Source organism: Hippopotamus amphibius, chromosome 2 (genome assembly GCF_030028045.1).
Source record: "Hippopotamus amphibius kiboko isolate mHipAmp2 chromosome 2, mHipAmp2.hap2, whole genome shotgun sequence".
NCBI classification, from domain to species: domain Eukaryota; kingdom Metazoa; phylum Chordata; class Mammalia; order Artiodactyla; family Hippopotamidae; genus Hippopotamus; species Hippopotamus amphibius.
The window spans coordinates 202,021,338-202,043,854 of record NC_080187.1 but is presented as its reverse complement, the minus strand read 5'-3'; the positions used below and the strand labels follow the sequence as shown (position 1 = coordinate 202,043,854).

The window sequence follows — 22,517 nt, the reverse complement described above, 5'->3', positions numbered from 1 at the left end:
TGCGCTCAGACCTGTGGGGAAATGGACGTGGATAAGACAGAAACCCTGCGGGTGGATAGAGTGGAAGACCGCCTCCGTATCCTCAACTCTGATATTTCACAGACACACCAAGAGAGACAGGAGCACAGAGCAGGGAGAGGTGCAGGAGAAAGGTAACTGTAGTTTTTGTATCCTGAAGTCTCCTGAGGATATCAGCTGATCGAGATTCAGCATTCCCGGTAGAGGGAACTTGGAAACCCCAGGCCTAGAGGTAGTGGGACAGTGCTGAATGTGTTTGGAGAATTACCAGTCCAGTCTGACTTCGGTGCCAGGGTGTGTGTGTGTGTGTGTGTGTGTGTGTGTGTGTGTTTGCACATGCTTTATTTATGGAGAAGTAGGTAGAGCCTAGAGTGTGGAAGATCTTTTTTTTTTTTTTTGAGTGTGGAAGATCTTGAATGCTGTTTAGACTTTTTCCCGTAAGCATCGGGCCCCCTTGGAAATATAATATGTGGGCCATAAAACACTGAAATTGAGCTGTAGATGTGAAGACCTTCGTTTCTGAGGGCGCTTTGTGCCAAGTGCCATCATTCTTCCGCCCACTCCAACCCCACATCAGGAGGCTGACCTAGAGGCTCTGAGAGCTTGAGGCTGCAATGTGTCTGAAGTTAGCAAACAAATACTGATTCAGATCAGGCAGCAAAAGGAACAGGCCAGAGCAAGTGCTATGTCCATCCTGCTCAGTTTGATCAGGGCCACTGGGCAGAATTCCAGGATTTCTGGGGAATGACTTGCCCCTGTGACTCAGGCATTAATCAAGACCATAAAAACCAAGGAGAAAAATGTGTACTTTCAGAAAGGTTCAGTTAAATAAAAATGCTTTGTGGGGAGGGGTAGAGAGTGAATACAGAGTTATTCTACCCCTATGCCCCACTCATGCATTTTTTTCCCCCTTTTGGTTTAAAATTCCCGTCTGGTCCTGTAGATCCAGGACTGCACAATAAGGGCTTGGCGGGGAATTCCAACCCTCCCCCCCCCCCCCATTTTTTTTGATTAAAAAAATCCTCGTTTGTATCATCCAGCCTCTGATTGATTCATCATGGTTGCTAGGGCTGTGTTTTGCGGTAACACATCAACACTCCACATTTTAAAAGTGGGTGTGACCACGAAACTGCTGGTTTATACTCAAGATTCTGCTGGGCAGATGAGCCCTATTGCAATGTGTTTTTGTTTGTTTGTGAGAATTAATATTTGGAGCTGGAGCTTTCTGGAGTGGGTTCTTAATTCATTTCAGTAGAACTTATTTTTATTATATGAAGTGCTGACTTTTAGGTGTATTCTTTTTGTTTGTTTCAACCTTTTTGCAAACTTTGTTTTACTTTTTGGGGGGGCCAGTTAAAGCTGTTTTACTTGTACTGTTTTCGTTGCAACTATGTGTTGGAAGTGAAACAATGAAGTGCAGTATAATCTATTGGGTTTAAAAAAAAAAAAAACAAACCCTGAAGTTTTCTTTAAGATAGTCCTTATGTCAGACGTCAGTTGCTTGTTTTCCATCAGCTGCACAGATTTCTTTGATGTCTAGCTTTGCACTGTAAGAGCTTTTCCAGTCAGGCAATTAGGTCTCAGTTATTCATATTTTCAAGGCCAGAGGAAACTGTTTCTGTTCCCTTCATTAGGGTGGAGTGTCTGTGTTCCCTTCCCAGTGGTGAGTTATTTCAAGCCAGTTTGAAGTGGGTGTGGCTCTTTTAGTCAGTCTCCTTATACCCCTCTAGTTATTTTCTTAAACAAAAAAGCTTTCCCTGATAAAGGCAATTTTAACCATCTTGCCTAGTCACCCAGCCCTTCCCTGGGAATGGAAGGTACTGGTATGTGGAGGTGCTCATCCACAGATTGAATTTGCTGATTTTTTTTTTCCCACGCTTTTTTGCAAGTTGAAACCAGTTGGAGATCTGGGTGAGGCTGCAGTGCTGGAAAGAGTGATGCCATTTTCATGTTGTGTAGACAGGTCTGCCATAAAAGGAGTGGTTGTTCTGCTTTTAATGTGCTTATGAATTTTTCAGTGCGCTCAGTGGTCAGCGGGGGTGGGTGGTGGATCGTCTCCTATGGTATGGAGACCTCAAAACAATAGGTACACTAAAAAGGCGGAGCTGTTGTTTCAGTAAGAAAATGCAGCCTCCAGAGCAAGTCTGGTGAATGGATGCTCTGAGTATTGGCATCAAATCTCTTTCCATAGCCAAGCTTCAATCCACACCGTTCAGAAATGTACATCTCAGGCCCCCACATGCCACCACGTTAGACACAGCTGGTTTCAAACCTGGCCTCTTGTCTCCTGACCCCCCCCCCCCCCCCCCCCCCGCCCACACACACACTCTCCCACATCCCATCTCCTCAGGCTTTCCCTTGTTTCTCTGGCTGGAAACTTCCAGGGTGAGTGATGGCCCTTCTCAGTACCTCACCTCTGATCTCACTCATGCTGCTTTTATCTTTCTCTCTCTGTGTCTTAATCTCTTGGAATGAAGAACTGCTGTGGTGAGTTGATAGGGCAAGGGCCCAAGAGTCAGGGGCCCTGGATCCTGGCCCTGCCTCCCTTAGTCATTAGCTGGGTGACCTGGGCTAGTCTCCCTGGGGTGAGAAGGGAAGAGAGTTGGAAGGTCCTGCAGGGGTGGAGTCTGTGTTTCATAGTTCTGTGTATGTCTCTCCCAGCCCTTAATGCAAGGCAGGCCGAGTGTGTGTGTGTGTTAGGGGCTTGTTGATTGATTACCTGGGTGTCACCAGGGTTTGTAACCTACAGGAGCCCTGCCAAGACTTCCTCTTTCCACTTGCAAGGGTAGCAGCACCCTAACATCTTCCCATTAATCAAATACACTATATTAAGCTAATGTTTTAACAAACATTATGAGTGGCAAAGCCTACTGTTTCTTCTGGAGATTAATTAGTCGTCTGCAAGATGACTTTGCATTGCCAGAGGATTGGATGTAGTGAAGAGACCAGGATGTAGTGAAGAATTGAGAGCTGTGTTTTATTTCTAAGGTGAACATGTGTTCGCTCTTAAGCTTGCAAGAAGTAGGAAATGTTTGTGTTTTTTTTTGGCTGCGTTGAGTCTTTGTTGCTGTGCACGGGTTTTTCTCTAGTTGTGGCGATTGGGGGCTAACTCTTCGCTGCAGTGCACAGGCTTCTCATGGTGGTGGCTTCTCTTGTTGCAGAGCACAGGCTCTAGGCGTGCAGGCTTCAGTAGTTGCAGCACGCGGACTAAGTAGTTGTGGCACACTGGCTTAGCTGCTCCGTAGCATATGGGATCTTCCCGGACCAGGTATCGAACCCGTGTCCCCTGCTTTGGCGGGTGGATTCTTAACCACTGCGCCACAAGGGAAGTCTCAGGAAATGTGTATATGATACGGAAGACGCTTGCAGGGAGTAATAGCAGGCTTCATGGATATTGCTTTTTGGTTATTGTGACATTTTTTTCTGCAGAATGATTATAAATAATATAAATGTTAATTATGCAAAATTAGCAACTCGTTGTTTCTGAAAGTTTATTTAGCACCTAGAGTGTGCAGAGGCCCTCTTAATTAAATCTGTGGGGGAACTGGGACTATGGGGCAGATGAGGTAGAACATGCTCCCCACTTTGTTGAATTGTACTATGTCTGCCATTTGAATGTGTGGTACATGGCAAGAACTCAGGACACTTTTACGCAGTGAGTAAGTCTAGTGGCATCAGAGATGGGGCAGGAGGCATGAATCAGGGTGCTGTGGATTAAAGCAGTTGCCATGTGTTTGGAGAGAAGCAAGGAACAATTTGGCTCAAGTCCACTTTTGCTGGGGAGTAGACAGAGGGCTGGGCGGAGCTGGAGTAAGAACATCACGGAAGGATGGATTCTGAACTATTGTGACAAGATAAAATAGAGGAACTTAGTTGGTAGTGGCATGTAGGACTGATTTGGTGAAAGAGCAGCACCACTGTGGATGGTTAAATAAATGGGAAGGAAGATTTGTGGGGCTTTTGAAAATCCTGATTTTCTGTCTCAGTATGTTGTGGCTGTGGGAGAAGAGTTACATGAATCAGATGGTCTTTGGTTTGTACGGTACTGAGGGGTCCGTGTGGGACATGGTTAGGCAACTGTCTCCCAAGCCAGTGCTCAGAGCTGAAAAAACACCTTGAAAGAACTACATGGCAGAAACTTACCTGCCTCTCCAGTTGCGATTTCCTAAACATCAGAACCCATGTGAAGTACCTGATCTAATAAATCAGTGGAATTTAATACACCCAGAAACAACTCTGACTTACTGGTCTTCATTTTGTTTTGGCATTTTTATTTCTTAGCTCTTTACAGTGGGGCCTTAGAATTCTGCCAGGCAGGTGACAACAATTTACCCCTCACTGCAAACCTAGTCCGGTTCTGACCAAGCCCCAGGAGTGAAAGTCAAGGCTAGTCCGGTTCTGACCAAGCGCCAGGAGTGAAAGTCAAGGCCAGGGCTTAGGTGGTTCGTGTCCTGGGGAATTCATGTACGCTTTGCTCATTCCCAGCAGCACACTAATGAGACCCTATAGAATGAAGTTGGAGATTACTCTTAGATTTTATATTCTTCTCATGCTAAGTCTTCCAAATCTGGTGTGTACTTTACACTTACAGCACATCTCAGTTTGGACTGGACACTTTTCATGCTTGATAGCCCCATGTGGCTGGTGGCTAGCGTATTGCAGTCTAGCTACAGAGCAAGACTCTTAAAGAAAATAGACTTTACTTTTTAGGGCAGTTTTAGGTTCACAGAAGAACTGAGTGCAAAGTACGGACTTCCCATATATTCCCAGCACCTGCCCTGTGCACACATACACCCCAACCTCTCCAACCATCAAGATCCGCTACCAGAGGAGTACATTTGTTATAACTGCTGAACTTACATTGACACATCATTATCACTCAAAACCCATAGTTTACATTAGGGTTCACTCTTGGTGTTGCAATTCTATGAATTTTGGCAAACATACAATAACATGTATCCACCATTACAGTATCACAGCCCTAAAAATCTTCTGTGCTCCGCCAATTCATCCCTCTCTCCTTCCGCTCTAATCCCTGGCAACCACTGATCCTTTTACTGTCTCCATGGTTGTGCCTTTTCCAGAAAGTCGTGTAATTGGAATCATATGTAGCCTTTTCCAACTAGCTTTTTTCACTTAGTAATATGTATTTAAGTTTCCTCCATGTCTGTTCTTGGGTTGATAGTTCATTTCTCATTAGTGCTGAATAATAATATTACATTGTCTGGATGTCCCACAGTTTATTTATGGAGGACGACTTTACAAATTAGGATTATATCTTAGTACTGGGGTATATTGCAGGGGTGGGATGTGTGTGTATATGTGTGTGTGTGATAGTGTCTGAGTTGTGGGAATGGAGGAGTTGGAATAGCTGTGATTTTCTTTTTTGTTGTGCTTAAAAAACTCCTATAAGCATCAAGAAGAGAGAAGAGTGGTGTAGGAGAGAGCTCATTGTGAAAATCTTGCAGAAATATTTCCATAACCACAAATAAAGGCAAATCCTCTTCTCTTACATTCCTCTAACTCACCCCACACAGAGCCTGGAATCTGCCTTGTCCAGAGTCTTCTGGTAAATTAGCAAATGTCTGTTGTCAAAATACTCCCACCAAGCCAGTTGTATGAAGACATGTAGACTAAGCAAACTATTGGAAGAGAACAGAAAGCTGAATTGCATGGGCACAGTTTACTTGATCAAAGAATATCAAGCGAAAAGAGACCAAAACAGGAGTTGGTGCAATTCAGATGCCGTTCCCACTGTTTGAGGATGTAGCTCTGCTCTATTTTCTTTATTTTGGGGAGGCTGCTGCTAAGTGACCTGTCTTGTCTCAGTTAAGGTAAATTTCCTGCCAATTGGGCACTTTTTTTTTTTGGCAGGGGTTGGTGTATCAGTTCCGAGAACTGTGTGATTGCAAACTGGAAAGCCAATTCATCAGGCTGCGGTATCACTGCCTGATTAAGTGTATTAACTGGCAGATGACTACATTTCAGCCATTTTGAATCTTAAATCCAAAGGATCAGTCTTTTATGGGATGAGTTAATGTCAGAAAATCTGTCCGTCAACAGTGTAATATCTTCTAAGCATTGGTGAGCTAAGAGAATGGTTACGGATGGGAATAAAGGCCTCCACGTAGGAATGCTCCAGCATGAAAATGCTGTTGATCGCAGTTCACATCTATAGTTTTCAGACCCTTTTCAATATATTAAATTACTGGTGAAAAATACAGAAGTAATGGCTGGTCTGACAAGATTATCACTTTTTAGGAGAACCGGAAGATTTAGTCTTACCCTGTTTGGACAAGTTGCGCTAGTTTTGGGAAACATTTTGTTTTTGTATTTACAACTCCGCCTCCCCAGGTTTTCTTTAAACAGAGCAAGAACAAGACTAGCAAGTTCTGTAGTCTATCCCAAACTGGAGGCAAACCATCTCTCAGCTTTAATTTTTCCCAATCACAAGATGGGAATTACATCTGTTTGCAAAAATTACTCTAATATCGTCAGATGAAATGGTCCAAGAAGTAGAGATTCGTATAATGAATCACTGCACTTGGGGGGAAAGGAAAGCCTCTTCATAATAAAGACTTTTTGTTGTACTTTTTTTTTCTAGCTTCCTTCAGAATGTCTACCGTTCATGAAATTCTGTGCAAGCTCAGCTTGGAGGGTGATGTAAGTATATCATCTTCACTTTGTGTAATTCTTGCAAATTGGGCATCTCTCTTGGTAACTGTGCCCCTTCCTTTCCTTGTACATCTAAGGAAAATGAGGATGAAATTCAGACAGTCCTTCCCCCCTTGGTTCCCCTGTCTTCCCCATTACTTTAGCTGTTCCTAGTAGTTCAATTTGAAAGAAATGTTATGGCTCCAGAAACTGTTTTGGCATCACATTAAAATTGGACAGACACTGGTGACACGGAGGTGCCTGGGATTTTATCCTGCTTTATACTTAACATGCTAGTGGTAGTAATTATGATATCCAGGACTTTTTAATTTATTTGTTTATTTTTTTGAAGTATATAGTTGCTTTATACTGCTGTGTCAGTTTCTGCTGTATAGCAGTGTGAATCAGCCATACGGATACATATATCCCCTCTGTTTTGGATTTCCTTCCCATTTAGGTCACCACAGGCACCCAGGTAGAGTTCCCTGTGCTACACAGTAGGTTCTCATTGATACAGGACTTTTAATGTCATGCCCTTGGATTTTATTAATGGTTGGCATAAGCTGCAGCCATATTGAAAATGATCCTGCATGTTTGGACTTCTTAGAGTGTCCAGGTAGTTATTCCAGATAAGGACTTTTTAAAAATATAGCACCTGGGAAAGCTTTTCTCCAAAATAGATAGATTAAAAATAATAATAATATTATTATAATTCATCATGTTGCCTTTTTTGCCTTGGCTTTCAGGGAGCTTAGAATTACATTTGTCTTTCACAGGAACCTGGAAATTCTGATGCATTTGCTTTCTTATTTTACAGTCAAATTTTTAAAAGCTATGTGCAAAATTACAAGTCATTGCAAATGCTTTTAGAATAAAGTAGAATATAAATTATGAATATATAAAATATCTACCAATACCATACATCTTTCAGGTCATCTTGGCAGAACTGGCTTTTACAGAAACTCAGCGGTGACGCTGGTTTGTAGGCATATCTTGCAGATATTTCAAAGTATGCTCTCAGTGAAATTAAAATACAAAGAAGCACTCAAGTGGATTGACAGCAGCTTGGGTCTTATGGCATAGAACCCTGTGTCTTTGGTCCTTGCCATTAGAATGTTCAGCTAGATGATGTTGGTGCGAGCACAGGCTGTATGCAGTATAAAGCCTGTCTCGTTTTCGTCTTTCCTCTTGGACCTCGTGCACACTGCTGTTGGCAACCGTACTAGCAGCGTGTTGAGGTCCAGACAAGCCCAAGAGCTAAATAAATGTTTTCTTAATGAATCAGATCATTAGATCATTTTTAGTATCAGGTTTCCTAAGAGGGCTTTTCATGCGACCTTTGAAGTTATTCTAGTATGGTGTGTTTCTCTGTGTGGAGAGATGAGACTGCAGTAGAAAATGTTATGTATTCCTCAATACTTTGAGGGAAGAGAAACAGCATTTTTGCCTCCATAATTTGATTTTCAGATAAATGAATTTTACAGGTAATAGGTTCAATTGTCCATTTAATTTTATTTCTAGAGATACTATAAAATTGTGCAACGCTTTTCCCTGCTGATGGTTGTTTTTGGAATGAGATGACACAGCACCTGGTATGTGAAGCCATATTTGATATGGCTCGAGGACCAGACTGCTTGCCTTTGTAAATAATTGATGGCATTGTTAATAAATGGGAAAATGTATTCCCTTAGATTTCTGTCCTCATTTTGTAGCCACCATAGCATATGTAGTAAGTATTTCAGAATAATACTTTGTTATTACCTTTTCCTGAATATGTGCTCTATTCCCATTGAGTTAATCTTACTGGAAAGTTTAAGTAGTGAAATTATATGGAAAACACCTTGGTAATCTACTGTGTTTCAGTTATATATATTAACTGGATTTACTTTTTGGCCAAGATGGTCACAAACACATTTTGAAATATTTTTTCCAGTCCTAAACTTAGATTTCTGGCTTGTGCTGGGAGACATTTGGAAGGATGGCAGCTTAGTTGTTCACCTGCACAACCTCACTGCTAATAAATGCTGAGGTGTCTTGTGATGTGATGCCTGTAGGTGGAAAGGTAAGTCAGGGCAACTCAGTCTCTGCCTCTTCCCAGCAACTGAGCCAAGATAGTCATGATATGATGGAAGTGTGTACTGGCAGGGAATGAGGGGATGGAGAGCCTTGACATTGAAGGTGGGGCAGTGATGGATGGCTCCACCGGCCATCAGCCAACCTAAAGAACATTGTCAGTCCTGTTTTGTGTGTCTTTTGCTTTGGGACTGGGTCGTAGGGAGGAGGAAGGCTGTGGGAGCATTTCAAAGGAGAGTAGTTAACACTTTGGAAAGGAGACCTGATGTAGATCATGCTGTTGTCCTTACCTCCATCTGGGATGGCTCCATCAGATCTGGAAGGGCTTTGAAAAGCACGGAAAAGGAAGAAGGCATGGTTTAAAAAGCAGAAAAAAAAATACTAGGAAGAGTTGCAGGTGGAGGAGGATAGTGTTAAAGATAGCCGAGGGGATTAGGGTTAGTAGAGAGAGGAGAGAAAGGAGGCGGAACTCGGCCAGTAGCAGAGGATGTGGGCTGTGTGGCCTGACCACCTTGGTGCCTCGGCAGTGGCCAGCGTAGCACTGCCAAAGTAGAGGGTGTAGGAGAAAGACGCTTCTTCCCTCGCTTGTCTGATAGTCAGAGACAAGCAGGCAGGCATTCTACATTTGCTTTTTAAAGAATTGTGAGCTCAGCGATACAGGCCCCGTGGAAATTCATGTGCCCGTGGCAAAAACTTGGCTAAACACACTTGTCATGTAGGCATTTCCATTCTTCCAGCTTGTTTCAAATTGTTGCCAGCCCAGTTTCATGCTCTTCAAAGCCTTCCCCCCAAAAACGGGCAGTTTCAAGTGCCCAGCTTTGCGTTGTCTGCCTTTGAGCTTGCACAAAAAGTAAGATGAAAAGTAGAAATAGATTTATCATATTCTAAACTAGCGGAGCCTTCGAAGAAGAATTCTCATTAGAAGCAAGGCAGTTTTGTATCCTGTGTGGGATGGCGTGTTAATACATATTGAGTTACCTGGCCTAAGAGTGATGCGAATTATTAAAAGAAACAATAGGAAAAAATATTTTAGGTATTGACATTTCAACAAGAGGATTTTAAATGTGTGTGATTTAAGTGTGTTTGTCGTTTAACCTCAGCACTCCACCCCTTCAAGTGCATATGGGTCAGTCAAAGCATACGGCAACTTTGATGCTGAGCGGGACGCTCTGAACATTGAAACGGCCATCAAGACTAAAGGTAGGCCATCCATTTGTGCTCCTCTTGTCAAACGCTGACCGAAGGGTTTTTAGTCTCTTTCTTGGATTGTCATGCACTAGTCATTTGAAATTGTCATTGAGCTTTAATGGAGTGATCCAACCCTACCCCACCCCATCTTTCTCTCCTTCTTTCCCCCTCTCTCTCCCTCCCTCATCTCTTTGGAAAGAAGGAGATTTAAAACATGAGAAACTAAATGAACCGAACAACATAGTGACATGGAAATAGTTTTCAGCTGAGGGCCAGGAGGTCTCATCCCCTGGGTGTGTGCTTTGGGCTCAGCTCTTCACTTTGAGGCCTCACCACCCCTTCCATAAGGAAGAAGTTGGTCATGGTGATCCCTAAGGGCCTCTTTTTGGTCCTAAATCCCCTTGAATTTCATTACATTTCTTGGGAAAATGCTGGGAACTGCTTTGCTCTCAGATTGATCTAAGGAGCAAAAAATTCAGACTTTTTTTTTTAACTCCACAAGTGACACCACTCCTTAGGCCCGGAGCTTGGATTTGAAGAGCTGTCGAGGTGGATGTATTTCCTAGAGTTCAAGGATGAGTAAGAGAGGACGAGGAGGCGTAAAAGCCTCTGTTCCAGAATAAAGCAGATAAGCATTTAGTTGGGTAAGAGTTGAGCAAAGGCCTGCTCAGATCATCATGCTGTTTTCTGTATCTGCAAAAGCCAGTGTTCAGAATTTTTCGGCTTGTCTTAATGAAGCATGTATCTTTGGGGGTGCCCCATCCCCAGATCCCTGGAAACACTGGGGTTATTGCAGAGGTGCTTGTGATTCACTACACTTTCCCTCTTTTCCAAAAAGTGCTTCTTTTCATGTGAGGCTAGACTGAGACACATGTGATCCTGGCTGCTGGTCCATCCCCTGCAGATGAGCTGTGGGACATTAGGACGATGGAGTGTTTTCACTTATGGACACACCTGTACAGTTCACATACAGGTCACTGACAAATTGGGGACCTCAATCAGGGTGGCCTGGGCACCTAAAATTTGGGTGACCACGTGTCCCCATTATCCCTGCATATTTGCTGATTGTGCCCCCTTTCACTCTCAGAATTGTCTTATTTTGCAGGATAAGTTGCATAGTTGCTTTTCCTAAAACTGTTGCAGAAACTGGTAACTATGTTTCCAGGGATAGGAAGGAGGGTAGAAAGATCCTTTACCTCCTGTGGTCCTAGTAGGACATAGGTTTGCAACATCAAAACTAAGCAGCCTTAGTTTCCATGGGGACACTGTGAGTACCTCCCACTACCACGGCCTAGACAACTCACTAAACCTTCAAAAAGCCATCTTTTTTGGTGCTTTTTTTTTTTTTTAAGTCTTTATTGAATTTGTTACAACATTGCTTCTGTTTTGTGTTTTGGTTTTTTGGCCTCGAGGCATGTGGGATCTTAGCTCCCCGGCCAGGGATTGAACTCACACCGCCTGCATTAGAAGGTGAAGTTTTAACCACTGGACCACCAAGGAAATCCCTTTTTTGGTGCTTTTAAATGACCATTTTTGTCAAAGACCAGGCTGGGAAGTCAGGAAGTCACTGATCAGAAAATGAAACTAAAATCTGCAGGGCCTACCTCCCTGCGGTCAGTTCTACTTGGTGGAGCCTAGTGGATGAGAGCATGTGTGTTCCTGGGTTCAGATCTTAGCTCTGCCACTAATTTACCAGCTGACTGACTCTGGGAAAACATTTAACTTTCTTCAGCCTCAGATTCTTTCCTATAAAAGGGGGGCTAATAAAGTTCCCACCTCACAGGGTTGTTGTGAAGTAGGAAGCACTTAGCATGGTGCCTGGCGTGTAGATAGTGCTCAAAATATGTTACCTTAACACATACACACACACACATACACACACACACGTATACACACACAATCCGCTCTCCTAAAAATTCACCCTGTCTCACTGTTTGGATGCACCTACATTCCTGGGGTTTCCCAACGAGCCATTGTAGAGACAATCCAAGTTTAAAAGTTAACTCATCTGACAAAGCCTGTTACAAGCTTGAGACAAAGGCTGCTTTTATCACTGCATGAGAAAGCTTTTAGCACACTGGAATGTAAAGATTGCCCCAATGAACTCTGGTAACAGCTGAAATTCCAAGGGTAATAAAAATACCTTCAGGCCCTTTCTGAGTTGGTAGAAAACTACTGTAGTTTCTAAGCAGAACCGTCTGGAGGGCTAAGATCTGAATTCCTGCATTCCAGTTTGGTCAAATACAGCTGACGTCACCGTTACCAGGGTGACAGCTACTTATTGAGTGCTGCTAATTATGGGCTGGTGTGGCACCAAGCATTTCAGGAACATTCTTCCTAGGTGAACTTCACATTAATCCTCTCATGTAGGGTGCTATCCTCCCCAGTTTATGGGGGACACAATTTAGGATTAAGATGCTCCAGGTCTCTTGGCTGTGGTTCAGATAAGGGTTTGAACACGACTCTTTGCATCCTCAGGGCTGTGTTCTTAAGCACCCCAGTGTTACGCTACCCACCTGTCAGGGTCAGACTTCTTACTTTGCCATGTGTTGTTTTCAGGCATGAGAACATTTTCTAGCTGTGATTCTGTGGATACCAGATACGTGTCATATCTGTGGGTCCAGCTTTTGGTCCCATCTTCTCTCCCAAACTTAATGCCCAGTGAGTCCCGCTTAGGACTGCTTTTAATTTACTTATTTATTTTTGGTGCCTAGTGATTTTAAAGAGTAACTGAATTTTCTTAAGTATGTTGGTCCTTTAAGATAGTTTCTAAATTGTTGGTGTGTTTAGCACCTTAAATCCTGCTAGGAAACTCTTGAGAGGAAAGAGTATGATATCCATACAGAGCTCAGTGTTGTAACAAAGATGTTATTATCAGCATTGGTCATGATGGTGACAAACCTACATCCATTTTCTAGGTGGGGAGTGACTTTGTAAATTATGGTAATGTGCCTTTATATTACATAGAATGTCTAGCATGTCACCGAGACATGAAAAGCAAAGTTTATAAACAAATTTTTTACATTGTTATTGAGATATAGTTCACATCTCATACAATTCACCTATATAAAATGTACAATTCAGTGGTTTTTTTTGGTATATTCAGAGTTGTGCAATCATCACCACAATCAATTTTGGAACACTCATTTTAACATATTTCATCTTAAATTTGTCAGTTGCATAGAAAATGGACTTAAAATAGTATATACAACATGATCACACCACCACAGTTTTTTTTATGTCAAAAAGAAAACAATAAAAGGCATTATTAACTGATATGTAGAAGTATGGGTAATTGATTCTTTTCTGGTGCTTTCAGTATATTCTGTATTTTCCAAATTTTCGATAAAGACACGTGTTACTTTCATAATGGAAGGCAGTAAACCAAATTAAAAACAAAGAGGAAGTCATTACAGTTGAACAATGTGAGTTTGAACTGTGCAGGTCCACTCACATGTGGATGTTTTTCAATGGTAAGTACTGCAGTACCACACGATCAGAGCTGGGTTGACTCCACGGATGTGGAACTGAGGATAAGGAGGGCTGACTAGAAGTTACACGTGGGTTTTTGACTGTGGGGAGGGTCGACACCCCAAAACCCCTGAGTTGCTCAGGGGTCAGCTGTAGTTGGGAAAGTCACATCCCTTTTGTTTTTTTCTCCTTCCCCTTGATCTTTTTAGATACTAACACTACTTTTTAAAAAATGAGCTAATTAAGATCTTACCTTCCCTTTTAGAATGGCTTTCACTTCAAGTGTAATTAAGAAGCTTGTGCCACACCTTCACCAGCTCCCGCCTCAAACCCTTTACCAGGAGAACACAATGCAAATTAATTGGTGTTTTCTGACATCAGAGGAAACAAAGGGTAACCCTCAAATGCTGATACAAACAAAAGCCAAATGACCATGAAAAGATGACTCTCTGGGCTCCCGCTCTCAGATAGGGTAGCGCGGGTGTGTGTGTGTGTATGTGTGTGTGTGTGTGTGTGTGTGTGTGCGCGCGCGCGCGCGCGCGCCAAGTGTAGAGTATGCTGGGCATTACCTGTACTGCCTAATGTACATCTACTTCCCCATCTGAGTACTCACAGGAAGGACTGTGAGCACGTCACCTGTGGCTGAGGGTTACTCACTGCTATTAAACACAAGGATTGTCAACCAAGGCAAGCCTGCGGTGGGGAGGGTCAGGAGGGGCAGACCTGGGTGAGATCTATAGGCTGGTGCTGCCTAGACTGGTCCGAAGGCCCCGAAGCAGCTCTTACGCCTCCCTTCTCCTCCGCCCGTACCTCTCACCCGGGCTGCTAGGGCATCTGTGCTTATTTTTAACGGGCCTCCTTGCCTCCTCCACTGTAGATTCTCTGTCTAACTTCTTCTCCAGGCTGTTCGGTGGCCCCGACAGAGACTTCGCGCCCACAGGCGTGTGCACCTTCCTCTGGTGAGAGTGTGAGCCCGCTTCTAACATCCGGGCAGTGCCCGCACATCTCTTGACCACAGCCTCTTCTCCAAGCTTTCTCGAAGAGCGAGGCAGAATCAAGTATTCCTTGATCTGTGTCTTCGTAATACTTTTCATCTCATCTATAGTTCTTGTCAAACAGCCCCCTAGCGCGCGTTGAACCTTTTTTCCAAAATGAATTCCGCTCGCGCTTGTAAGTCTGCTTTGTTTTTGGTTGACGGGATCTCTGTGTTCCCGGAGCCTGTCCCCTAAACCAAATGCATGACTGTTTTGTGTGAACTCTGGCTTGAGGTCGACTCTGCAGTTACTTACCTTAATGAACGTCTAGTTAGAAACGGAATAAAGCCGTGCAAAAGTAGTCATGTAACTTAATTAACAAGAGGTTTCTGAGACTTAAATCTGTAGGCGTCTCTTGGTCTAGATTGGCCTTGGGTTAAATATATACTGCAGAGTGTACAACACAGCTGTGAATGGTTTACCATGTGGGTCCAAATAACTAGAAAGTCAGCTAAATGAGAAAAGGATGTATCTAGACTACATAAAATAGGTTGTAATTAGCAGCAGCACAACCCCAGAGTTAGTGTAAGTGCCAATAAACGGGTACAGCTTTGGTCTCTCTCTGGAAGGGGAGGGTAATGAGTTGCCCTATTATTATTGCCAGTTTTGATTTTGGCAGTATTTGTGTTCTCGGGAAGGGTTGCAAAAGGGGGTGATTTTTACCCCCCTTCTTATAAGCACAAGTATAGAAGCATAACTGCAGCAAGTTTTTGTGCTTTTTTTTTTTCCTTTTAAAATGGAGCTGCTTAAGATTTCCAGCATGGCCAAAAGACTAACATTCCATGGAAGCGGGAAGCAAGAAAGGATGTGTTGTTGGTTTCACCTGCACACCTGGAGGTGTATTCATTTAGCTGAGACGGCAATTGGGAATGTATTCTCTTGAAGATGCCAGGAGGCAGATGAGCCTGAAAAGTAGCTTCTCTCCCATAGGAGGGGTTGGGAGGTGGGGACCCAAACCAAGAACCCCCAAGCCTGAGTACAAGCATGCTTGTGGGAAAGGCTTGTGGGAAAGGCTTTTGTGACTCACGTAGCCCAGGGCCTTCTCAGCCTCCTGGAAGTGAACAGGAGGGAACAAAACCTTCCCGTCGATGACTTTCCCTTTTGTGTTCAAGTTTACTTTAGACCGAGTTCTCATCTTACAGCACTGCTGAGAACAAAGAGGGACCAGTGCTGAGTCACAGCCACCTTTACTCTGGGCACAGATTTTCTGATTTTTTTTCAAGATGATCATTGTCTACTCGGGTAGTAGATGCCAAACTCAAGCCAAGGAGCCTAAGAAACATGGGTGAAGGAGTCCCTGGTGCCTTTCTCATTGCCTGCCACTCAGCTCTTTCTTTTTTGTAAAAGACGGTCACCTCTTTTCCATGAGGACATCCGAATACCGGTGACACTGGGGGACGAGGAAAGTCACCACATTCTTATCTGGTGTCAGCAGTGCTGAGACAATAAATAGTAACTTCTTCTTAGTCATCTGGCTTCAGGCTGGGTGTGTCGGTTTCTTTTGCATCTGTTCATATTTTTTACTTTCTGACTCAGGAGGCTGATAGAGCAACAGGGCACAAGTTGGTGCTTATGTTTTATGCATAACCCTTCATTTGCAGTTTTGTTTGATTTGATCTTGAGTGGTGGCCTTTGTGTTTTCCTGCTGGTCCTATAGAGTATCTCAGAAATGTAATTATGCACGGAAGGCAGACAGGGTTCTAGATTATGAAAGTATCCAGTAGGATTACCAAAGAGATGGTACGTAAATCCTTTCTAAGGGACTCAGCTGAGGTGAGACCAGAGCAGAATGGAAATAGAAGAAATCTGATTTCTGGGCCCAACCCTCTGCTTAGGCACTCAGCTAAACCACACTTTCCCTGACTCAGACCAAGGCAGCATCATGGCAGGTGGTGGGCCGTGTGTGTGTGTGTGTGTGTGTGTGTGTGTGTGTGTGTGTGTGTGTGTGTGTGCGCGCGCGCGCGCGCGCGCGCATGTATAGGCTTCTCTGTCCCTAAAATCACTCTTGTTGGCATTTTAGGCTCCCACCATGTTATGCATGGCTGTTTCTAGAAGAGAGTCTTCTAGCTCTTTATCTTGAAAAAGCCTCGGTTGCTCAGTTGGGTTATCTCTTCAGTGGCCATGCATTGTTACTGGGTGGCATATCATCATCTACAGAATATTCGGTGGGTGGACATTTGTATGCTCTAAATATTAAGTCCAGTTCTATAGACAAATAGATACATTACTGTCTCAAATCCGTTTTAGCAACTCGGTGGAGGAGTGTGGTATAAAGAAGTACCAAATTATAATTCAAAAAGGTACAAACATGACTCAGAGATATAGGATAAACACGTGTCGAACATTTTTTTAATTCATTGAGATAGGGCTGGTTCAACGGGAATTTTGAGAGACTGGGTGTTTATAGGCACTGAGAAAAGAATGTTGGAAGAAGATTGCTGGGCTGGATACAAGACCATTAATGTCCTTCAGGGCACTGAAGCCATAATCTTGGACACTATCCTTTCTATTGGACCAAAATCTGCAAGTTAACATGTAACCCCACAGAGCCAGTGCCGTAAATCAGTAGTGAGTAGCAAGTTGAAGTGCGAGCATGGTCTGGAGAAGCAGTCTTGGATGGGCCTTTTAGCCACACTGGGAAGACATGCTCCCTTCCTCTTGCCTTATTTTCAAGTTTTGGATAATTTTCTCTAATAAGAGGCAGAATAACCTGACACAGATCTTTAACCCTGGTTTGAATCCCTGCTCTGTAAGTAACTTGCTTGTGTGACCTTGAGTGAGTCCTTGTGTTCTATGAGCATTGGTTTCTTCATCAGTACAATGGGGGTAACAACACCCTTTGCCCACAGACATGGTGGCAATTGCATGAGAGGTTTATACAGAGCACCTCATAAAATGCCTGGCACACTGTAGGCACTCAGTGAATGGCTGATACTGTTAGAATAATAAAATGAAACCTGTGGGTCCGTGCCTTCCCCTCTCTCAGTTGCCTGCCTTTGACCTTTTGCAAAGATGATGTCTGAGGTTTGATACTGATATGCCCAGTAATCTAAGCTGAGTCCTGGTTTCTCCTCTGATCTAGATAAGGAGCAGATCTGGGCAATTTTCCTTTATTTTCTGCCTGGAGGACCTCCTGAGTTCTTTATCAAACAAAATGAAATTATTTTCTCTGTGCAGTCGTGCATCTTGGCAGATGTGAGTCAGCATCCTGTCCAGAATGGCCTCTTGGTGCCTTGCCATGGACAATAGAGATACACATTTTCCATGGAATGCCAGATGCGGAGCTGACTTGGGATTTCCACCCGCAGAGAGGAGGAAGAAACTCCAGGAGGCCCATTTTGTGGGTTTGGATTCAGCCGTTATTTTAGACTGCGGGTGTTCTTTGTTTTAAAAATATGGCTGATGGTTTAAGGGACCCATGGCCCCAGAGTTTTCTGCATGAGTCCTGCTGTCAGCGGTGCCTTCCCATGGCGTCACTTGCCAGAGCTGTGGCTTCAGGTGACTGGCACTTAGAACAGGGACTGGTTTTTTCAGATGCCCCGTCTCGGGAGCATTTTTGTAGTTAGCTGATGAGATTAGCTGGCCATTGTCATTCAAGAAATAAATGCTTAGAAACTTTTGTGCTGTTTCCCATCTTAGTGTCTTAGTTCCTCACCAGTCTTGACGATCTTAACTTCTGTTAGCGTTGAAAAGACATTTAATGTCCATCGACAGAGGATTGAATAAAGAAGATGTGGGGTATATATACAATTACTCAGCCATAAAAAAATGCAGTAATGCCATTTGCAGCAACATGGATGGACGTAGAGATTATCATACTAAGTGAAGTAAGTCAGAGAAAGATACCACATGATATCATATGCAGAATCTAAAAAGACTGATACAAATGAACTTACAAAACAAAAACGGGCTCACAGACATAGGAAATACACTTATGGTTACCAAAGCAGGAAGGTTGGGGGAGGGATACATTAGGAGGTTAGGATTAACACACACACACACTACTATATATAAAGTAGATAACTCACAGGGACCTGCTGCATAGCACAGGGAACTCTAGTCAATGTTCTGTAATAACATATGGGAAAAGAGACTGAAAAAGAATGGATATGTGTATCACTGAATCACTTTGCTGTACACCTGAAACTAACACAACGTTGTAAATCCACCCTACTCCAATATAAAATAAAAATTAAATTAAGAAAAAGACATTAAAAGACATCTGCCTAAATCACAGAATTTACTGTGTTCTCACTCACGTTCTCTGGGCCCCCCCGCCGCCCCCCAGGTCACTGTTGGCCAGTGTGAGGCTTTGCTTGGATCATGTTGTGACCTTCCATATCAAACACAAGGGGAACGGGGTGGGAGAAGAGGCATTAATCAGGCGTGTTGTTTGCTTTACGCTTTTGCTTCAACCCCACAGTTTCTTTTTGGCCCTGGGCTCCTTCCCTCAGCAAACACCTCCGCACTGGCACAGAGAGATCAGAAAGCGCAAATCCGGCGGGGCAGAGCCTCCGCTGCTGGCCTTGGCGCCTGCGTTAACGTGGTCAAACGCAGAGCTTTCCTGGTGTGCTGGCACTCACTGTGCACTTGTTGACGGTGATCCTGCTGACATAGGTAGCTGAGTGTTCAGTCCTCATCCTTCAGCTGCATCCTGAGCAGCAGTGGTGAGTCACCGGATGACCCTTGCAGCTTCAACCTGGACTGAACTGTTTTCACAGGAATAAACCGACTCACCAATGATGATAGCAGGTTGAGAGGAAGCAGCGGTGTCCTGAAGATGAGATGGTTAAATCCCACCGGCAGCTGTATGCATTCTTGTGTTCCAACATAGGACATGCCTTAAGTGGCTTTGACGAGACCATTGATCTTGGGCCCTGTGATTTTTTTTCCTCTTCCCAGTTCAGTTTGAAACTTGCGAGTAGTGGTATGGGAGAAACAGCTGATGTAGGTGAGGCCCTCGGAAGGAGGAGGGGGCTTCCACCGGTAGAAGTAGCCTCCGTGTAATCTCTTGGTAGTTGCTGGCCCTGGGGCTTGTGGAGTGTATCAGATCCTTCACTGGTAAGGGGTCCCAGCAGGCTGGAGGCTGCATCACAGCAGGCTGTTTGCCTGGTAAATAACTTAGGTGAAAATACACTTCGATGCCTTCAGGCTATAGTTGTTGCTGCCTCCTAGGTGAGATTCAGGTTAACCACCCAGGCTCTTTATGGGGATTTCCAATAATTGGATTGCGTTCTGACTGTTGACTGAACGTGAAGCTGCTATGAACAGAGAGGTTCATTGTTTTGATTGCTAAGAGAGGTTTCATTGACTAAGAGCACGGCACCGCGCTGAAGTTTATGGAATGAGCTCTTTCAGGCATTGTTTGTTACCTGCTTTGTTTGAACAAAGGCAAGCATTTCTTTCCCTAAAATTGTAGTTGACCCTCCACCTCACAGGAGCAGTTGGCAGAAGCAATTTTCTAGTCTTATACACAGGCAGATTTCCAACAGCCTTTCCAGTCCCCACCTATGCTTTTCCATCTCTCATGGTGATTCTCAAAGAATCACCAGGGAGCTGGCTGAAACGCTGCTTCCCAGGTCCAAAGTCCTCAAGACTCTTTAATCAGATCTCGGGGCGGGGGGCAGCGGCCTAGGACGCTGTGTTTGTAGTGTTTCATGTGATTCTCCCTCAGGTGGGCTCAGGACCACATTCTGACACAAGCACAGCTGTGCATTTGTTTCCAAGGGAGAATAATTTTTATAGGTCAGTGTTCTTGGCATGCGTTCAGGTCAGCAGCCTCAAAGTTGGTTTCCGGAAATACTAGAGTTGAGGTTAGAGGATATAATTGTGTATTGTTATTCTCTGGCATTTTCAGATTTGGGTAAGAAAGTTAAGTGTAAAGGAAAAAGACATTTACAAACGGTTTTCCTATTATCATAAAGTTAGAGCCATAGAACACTGAGCGAGAGCACACGTGAACACATGTGTGGGTAGGCACGTGTGCCCATGTGCCCAGACACATCCACTCAAGTAGCCTCATGGCCTTAATGAGTCTGTGAAGAAATCTCTCCAGCCTATACCTAACTGAGACTAAATGTAAATTAAAGTTACATAAAGTTGCATTTTCTGTGTTAGTGTTTCCTGGAAGTAGAACTAGAAATCATTGTTCAAGTCCCTTCCTCATACAGGTATAGATGGTGAGACCCCAGGAGGGCAGATGCGTCCACGGGGAACAGGGGCAGAGCTGCGCCTCCGTCTCGTGAAGCTTCAGCTTCCCCATCTGTAAACTAGGCAGAGAAATAGCCATCCCCCCTCTCGTTGTGTGAGGGTTACAGAAGATGGTTTGTGTTAAGATGTTTTGGAAACTGAAGAGAATGATATAGATAACAGTTCCTGACTATCATGGCATATCGTGTTTTATTCTAACTAAAATATTTAGAACCACACTAGGGATCTCAGGAGGTGAAGTCATTTAGTTGATGATAGATCATATGATTATATGGCATTCATGGTGTATATGTTTAAAAAAATACCCTTTTTATCCTCATGGTGGTGAATTTGGAAACTATGCATAATCAAAAGGAAGAAAACTTGAAATGACCTATAATCCCGTCACTCAGGTGATCCCTATTAAAATTCTGGTATAAAGGGTTCTACATCATTTCTTACACATTTTTACAAAAATCACGTTAGATTGGGCACAGTGTTTTGCAGCCTGTGTTTTTACGTGAACAGTATATTGTGAACATTTTTTCATGGCAGTGAATACCTTAAACCATCATTTTAAATTGTGTGTATAGTATCCCATTATATGGACAAGAACATTTATTTAATCTATTACTAGACATTTTTCCCCTTTATTTTTTGATATAATATACAATGCTGAAATACATTTTTGAAACTATCTCATATTCAGCAGTTGGGTTTCCATGTCAATACTGGCTACTCTGAAAGTCAAAGCTAAAGGTATAAATGCTGCAGTTAAGGTAACTGACTACCATATTGGTATGAATTCACTTAAAAATGAGTATGTAAATACAAAAATAAATGTTATTTAATTTTAGACCTGGAAATTCTAACTTTCTGCTTTTTGATCTTTCTAACACACTGAAGAGTTTAGAATACCTTCCTTGTCAGTCTGCTCATGGCCTCTGCCTCAAAAGCATTACAGCTCTGACCTTTCTGTTGCTTTGGAACACCAGATTTTCTTTAGGCCCGGCTATTTGCAGTTCACGTGTGACCTTGTAGGCTTAACCACTGCTCTTTCTCACCCAGGAATTAACGTATCCAGTTATGGCAAAGACTCTTCCTTTTATTAAACAAAGTTCAAAATCAGTCAGGAGAGAGACCTTTCACTTTCTGAATTCTTAAAATCATGTTCCCTTAAGTTAAATGGCATGTTAGGAGCATTTCTGATATAAAATTGGAAACTTTCAGATACCAGAAGGCATTGCTTATCTTTGTAAATACACATGTTCCAATTAAAATAGGTACTAAAATATTTTGGTGGCACTTCAAAACTCCCAATTTAGATTTAATTTAGATTAAAACACTTACTCTTTTTAATAAAGTTATAAAAGTGATTATTAAAATTGCCTATTGAAGATTAAAAGCAGTGGAACGTTTATTTTCCTTACAAAACAATTTAGACTTCAGTAAGTAGGATTGTATTAATCAATTATGCTATTAAAATACAACTGCCATATTAAATCTGACTCATTTGTCATGACAGTTTCTATAATTATAGAAATTATACCTAACTGCTTATATAGCCATAATCCTGCAATAAATATAAATAATTGTCTCTATTAATTCAGGCCGCAGTTACTGTCTATTAAATCCCCAGTTAAATGGCAATTCGGGGACCTTCATTTAAAATTCTCCTAAATCTTTGTTGTTCCATCTGACTGCCAAAGCCGCACAAACGCACCTCCTACTCTTTAAGTCCAGGAACCAATTTATGAATAAAATATATATATATTTTTTTTAATACAGATACTTAAAAGGTCCATTTAGGTTTGAGGTTTGAGGCTGTCAGGGGAAAAAAGAAAAGAGGGTATACATGGTGGGTGGAGGGTGCTGACAAAAAGGAAGAAA

At 43.0% G+C, this 22,517-nt stretch overlaps 1 protein-coding gene across 1 annotated transcript in view; it reads left to right on the top strand.

Moving 5' to 3' along the window:
• The window catches only part of ANXA2 (annexin A2), a 40,915-nt gene that overhangs the window by 3,610 nt on the left and 14,788 nt on the right, over window positions 1-22,517 (top strand). The window contains exons 2-3 of the mRNA XM_057722641.1: window positions 6,623-6,681; window positions 9,846-9,945. Of these exons, the coding sequence (XP_057578624.1) occupies window positions 6,634-6,681; window positions 9,846-9,945 (148 nt within the window). The 5' untranslated portion in view covers window positions 6,623-6,633. The remainder of the gene's footprint in view (window positions 1-6,622; window positions 6,682-9,845; window positions 9,946-22,517) is intronic.